At 37.2% G+C, this 5,728-nt stretch overlaps 1 protein-coding gene across 1 annotated transcript; it reads left to right on the top strand.

The window, feature by feature from the left end:
• The first annotated feature begins 4,104 nt into the window (after nt 1-4,104).
• On the top strand, nt 4,105-5,433 carry LOC149631186 (uncharacterized). The gene is made up of 3 exons (XM_089851229.1): nt 4,105-4,994; nt 5,077-5,358; nt 5,429-5,433. The coding sequence occupies exons 1-3, from the start codon at nt 4,448-4,450 to the stop codon at nt 5,431-5,433; spliced, it is 834 nt and encodes a 277-aa protein (XP_089707355.1). The 5' UTR covers nt 4,105-4,447.
• The last annotated feature ends 295 nt before the right edge of the window (nt 5,434-5,728 follow it).

The raw sequence follows: 5,728 nt of genomic DNA on the forward strand, positions 1-5,728 counted from the left end.
AATAAGTGCATTGGTTATGGCTAAAAGCGCGCCTCTTTTTAGGGTAGAAAGAAGCTAAAATACCATTTTTTTTAGAAAATTTGTGGCAATAAACAAGATAATTTGCAACAATCAGGGGTAAAAACAAATCCAATATAGTAAAATTTTGGAACAGGGGAAATATATTCAGTTGATAAAACTTGATAATTCCAAAAACAGGTGAACATTTATCCGCTCATAACAACCTAGCCTAACATAAGCTTAACCCTGTATCTAAACCTAACATGATCTATTACATCATAAATCAAATGGGTCTTAGGTTGCCTATTTATACCCTTGATGATCTATACATATTCTTGATTATTATAATAATTTGCCCTAAAATGTTAAACTTACAGTTTTGGAGACTTGGGAGACCACAAAAATCCGAAATTGCGTTCTAACATATGAATGCTCACTGAGAATAGCCAAAATAAAATTAATATATAATTAAAAAATAATGAAACCCTGTATACCTCATATGGAAGTGTTGAATTAGCTGCGCTTACGTAAACACCACTGTCTTAACTGCCAAGCGAAAACACTTTTGTCATCTTTCCAGTAGTATTTTAAAGTGTAAAACCTAGGGTTAGGAACTTAGGATATGTTTCTAGCATGAAACGAAGCAGACTATATCAAATTCCAAAACAGAGCTGTAAATCAGCTTTTTTTATAATCTTAAAGGACGAAAGACGCTATAAAGAGTATATTACACAGACTTACCAAAATTCAACTTAAGCCTTGGCCAAAACGAACGTCGAAAAATTACTTCAAACGACATTAAAACCTCTATTAACTGTAATTATTTACCTGAATTACTTTTTTAGACGAAAATTGGACCTGATAAAAACAGTTTTTGTTTTTAAGGGCGTTATAGTTCATTAGAAAATCCAAATAACGGTGTTAGAGCTCGGATGAAATATCAAAAAATAATTAGCGTTGCCTTACTGTCGTCTGCTATCATAGCCCAATCGATCACGCGCGTCACGACGCAAGCTGCTCGCGCTCGAACAGCGCAGCGTCCGGGGGGCTATGAAATAAACTTTCTTACTGTCGTCTGCTATGAAATAGGGAATTCGAGGCATAATTAATTAGTTAAATTACAAAAATTAGACTTCAATTATTTAAAATCTAAGCAGGTAAGTTTCTCATTTAGTAAATTCTTGTTAATTTGAAAGTATTCCGAAAACAAACTTCGCTGTAGTTTTTCCGTATCGCCTATGACAATTTCCCCAAAAAACCGGGTAAAATGTAATGCTTTTTCTATGGGACGCTAACCCTAAAAAGGTGATTTTTTTCGTTTAGCATTACAAACGGGTATCAAGTCATATCTACAAGGGCCTACCGGCCCTGTAGAATAAGCTATAGCACGGGCCACTAAACTTAGTTTAGTGGCCCGTGGCTATAGATGGCTAAGAATGTGGATCTTGCAGTCGCTACAGTTTGCTCATAAAACGGAATTTTCCTTTCGGGAAAGTGGACATTAATCGCAGGATATCGTATGCATTAACACTCGATTAATAGACCATTATATAATTAATAGACCTATAATAGACCATTCCTGTTATGCCACAGGAAAAGCAAACAGCACAGGGGCCGGGCCGCCATATGCTTGTTCCCTTGAGCTAAGAAGCACCACAAGCGGCAGTGTGAATAGACTAGCTTCCCGATTGTAGCGAACGCGAGCTCCATCTGGCGTTGCCTCTTGACGCGAGGGAACTCTCCTAATATGGTGGCCCTTCCTCTCTGCGTTGGTTTCACGGCGAATATTTAATGGCATGGTCTATTCATCAATAGGGAAGCAAGATTAACTTCCTCAGATGTGGGTTCAGAGAATACCTGAGAATTGTGCTACTAGATGTAGTATTCTTGAAGAAAATAATTTATGGGTTAAACTTTGGGCAGGTGCTCCATAAAAATTTAAAAAACATATCTCCCGAGAGCTTTCCGCTATTTCCATCTCCCAAAATAATCATTCAATTAAATGTTTTATTTCCAGAGTTGTGGGATGAAAGACTTCCAGGATTTTTTAAATCAGAATCGAAGTTTACTTTTTAATCCCAATTATATAATGTGTTCAAAAAACGTCAGTATATTTAACCAGGGATAGATAGACTTTTTTAAGACGGAATAAACAATGTTTGGCCTTTACTTCAGTCCGACTCATAGACGAGTATGTAGTCCCTTCCTTCAACACGTAACCGAAAAATTAAATTATCTTATTGGCTCACTAAAACTACGTATTGGTGACGTTGCTGACGGGGAGGGCCAAAAATACGTAATTCCTGTTTACCTCTGTCGCCATGACTACGACCCCTCTTGCGTTGTACCATAGCCCACTCGATCACGCGCGTTACGACGCAAGCTGCTCGCGCTATAGCTATAGAGCTAGGATCGAGTGGGCTATGGTTGTACAGATAAGCGTCTTCACAGGGGTTCAAAATGGAGCCTTCTAAATGCGAGGGTCCGGTAATTATTCGGGAATTGTTTTTAATAGCAATTAAGAAGGTAGTTAGTGAAATTGGTGCCGGTGTTTTGGATTTGGAGTACATCTGTAAAGGTGAAAAGTGTTCGCTAATTCTTTCTTAAGCCAATCATTTCTACTATCCTCATGATTTTGTAAACGAATTTGATGAAGTTAACCAAGGCTTAGTGAATGGTCAGGAGTTTTGTGAGCTTAGTGTTTGGTTAAAACCTGTTCGTGCTGTAATATCTATGAAGACTTTTACTCAATTCTAACTCACTTTTAATTTTCTTGGGTCTTCCCCGTTCTGTTTTTCAGTTGCAAGCCCTATGTCTTGTGTAACTTCCATTTTTAAACAATGTTATTTCAAAAATTACAATCCGAGCCCCTTCCAACTTGGCAGACGAAGGGGCAGACGACGTTTATTTGACCCGGATATACATACAACGCCATAACAAAAATTAGACCGCCTCTTCTTTCATACCCCTCCGTCACGGGTAAGGGGGTCGTGGACTAGGACGCGCACCCGAATAACCCTGTTACCCATTCCGTCTTAAAAAAGTCCATCTATCCCTGATTTAACGTAACAATATCAGATGATGTGTGCTTCGAAAGATCGCTTCTGCCGGAATTAATTATCGCCTTCATCGTGTGTGTCTTTATGGCTTTCGGAATCTTTCTGACGTGGTATTTCGCAAAGTGGCACATACGTTACTGCATCTACAGTGTTCAAAAAGAAGTACGTTTCCTAAACGGTTTTTGCATTACACAGAGAGATAATCTAGGGTAGATTATAATTCATTTTAAATTGAGACCAAGGGAATATCATGAGAATTAAAAGATGATTGTAGCCTCATTCATAGGTTTGCGAATTGCGGAGATCAAATAAAAGTGAAGATTACCCGTACAACGCTGTGGTTTGTTATTGCGAAAAAGACAGCAATTGGGTTCATAACCAACTGGTTCCGAAAATGGAAGAGTTGTATCACGGAGAGAAATCTGAATATATTAGACTTTGTTTGCATCAGAGAGATTTTCAGGTTGGTTTCGATTATTTTTATTCGGGGAATTTAGAGTTTACCAATATCATGGCCCCATGATACAGTTAGTGCACTATCACCCGCTCAGACCTCACGCAAGCCTCTAAGGGCGTATTTCTTCTGCCCTGCTTCGCATAATCCCCACCATATGGGTGCAAACATAAGTCAGGCGGAGGGCGTCATTTTACGAAGGCATTGTGACCACATCTGATGGGTTTTAAAAGAGTTTTCTCATTAGTTTGGTCCCAAAGTACGCAATAGGTTATTTTAATTTCCAAAGGATATTTATCCGCGATTATAAAGTGACCACATGTTTTCGCGTATACCATGCACGCTTATTTCAGTGTTTTAGAAGCCTGATATTATATTTTTAGTATTTAAGCCGATGAAACGATTAGATCGCAAACTAAAACAAAAAGGAAGTAATCTTCTCTTGAAGGCAATACAAATAAAATGAGAGCCATTTTAAACACTTATATCTTTCAAAAAATTCATTTTTCTTGTTTATCAATGAAGGGTGGTCTTCTGATAACGGAAAATATTGCCGTGTCCATGGTAAAAAGCCGTTCCATAATAACAAAAGCGGATAGAAGAACAGAAAGTCTGGCTCTCACAGTAGTTTCAGCCTTTTACAACGGTTTCCACCTAAGTCGAGAAGCGTCTTACCACACACTTACCCCCTTAGAGAAGGTAGCCAATCACGAAGCAGTTTGTTTACGTAATGGGGCGTATTAAATCTATCGAAAATAGACCCGGGCGACACTAGCGCGTCTACCGGGAATCTTTGAAAAAAAAAGCTTTCTGCTTATTTCTAAAAAAAAAAAAAAAAAAAAACTACTTGGAAAATGGCGGTCTCCGTGTCGTGCTAGAGTGCTAGTTCATTTTAACCTATTAATTTTTCGCTCTTGGTAAATTGGTTTTAGCAATGCCGCGTAAAAGATCACAACAACAACAAGATTTGATGCCAAAAAACAAAACCACTCAATATAATGCCTATGCAAAGGTTCAGCACACTGTTGGTATTCAAACCAGCCTTGGCCAAACATCGACGTCGTTGGAAAGTTTAAAACCGTTAAATTTAACGAAGGAAGTTCAAACAGATTTGGAAACGGTTTTAGATAACGGGTCACGTAATGTTACTGTGGAAACTCAAACGGAAATATTTGGATTCATAATTCCAGCGTGGAAATGGGATGAAATTAACTCTTTTGCTAAGTTAAATGCCCAAAAACGGAAACGCGAAGATGGGGATATGGATTTAAATTCCAAGAAACGTAAACTATGTATTTGCGATAGTGAAACCCATACCTTGGCTTCAGATTTTAATCAGAGCGATAATAAACCCGAAGAGGAACTATCAGAGACATCAGTTGCAAATTTAATCGTTAAAGACACTTTAGTAGCTCGACCATTTAATACTCCATCATCACCGTTGATAAAGCTGCTTCCTCACCTTGAAACTTCAAATCTAGGTAAGCTTTTTTTCTAGTTTACCTTTGCAGAATTAAGGGTTGCCTATACCAAAGCTATACCCATATTTTGTTTATATTTTAGGATCACTTTCCATAAAACATTTGACAAATCAAAATGGTCTTTTGGAACAACTAGAAATTTCTAAAAATAATGGATTAATTGGTGTTTCTTCTTATTATGATACACCAATCAGGATGTTATTTGATTCAACGGGAAAAGGGACAATTTTGACTCTTTTTGAATCTGCTGAAGAATTTGAATATTTTGATTTTGCCACTGCAACATTGAAAACGGATATTATTTCTGTTAAATTGAACCTTTTAAATGAAAACAAGGTGTTCTGCTTAGGAATATCTAAAGTTAGTAAATACCAATTTATTATTAGTATTAAAATAATGTATATAAATTATAATGCTTAAATCTTTTATATCAGAATGAATGTGAAGGGCTGGAAACTGCAAAGAATCTTGTCAAATTTACTGCCCCTTTCGAACGTTATCAATCCAAGGAATGTTTCGTATGGTTTGTACCTCCAGTTAATGCCAGTAAAGATAAAATTCAGAACAAGCTTTATCAATGTCGCAAATGTCGAGCTCTGAACTGGTAATTTTTCAAAATTAACCTACAAATTCAAGAAGTAATTAATGTATCCAAATTTAAAAGGTATCTGACTCATGCCCAAAAGAAAAAGGCGTCATTAACTCCAACGAGGAAGCAAAAGAGACAGTTACAT

Source organism: Phalangium opilio, unplaced genomic scaffold, assembly GCF_054372755.1.
Source record: "Phalangium opilio isolate 3A_F unplaced genomic scaffold, DU_Popi_V2 ptg000101l_1, whole genome shotgun sequence".
Taxonomy (NCBI): domain Eukaryota; kingdom Metazoa; phylum Arthropoda; class Arachnida; order Opiliones; family Phalangiidae; genus Phalangium; species Phalangium opilio.

Coding starts and splice junctions, on each gene's coding strand:
- LOC149631186 (XM_089851229.1), top strand. CDS start 4,448: ATGCCGCGTAAAAGATCACAACAACAACAAGATTTGATGCCAAAAAAC. Junction 4,995..5,076: donor CCTTGAAACTTCAAATCTAG/GTAAGCTTTTTT, acceptor TTTATATTTTAG/GATCACTTTCCATAAAACAT.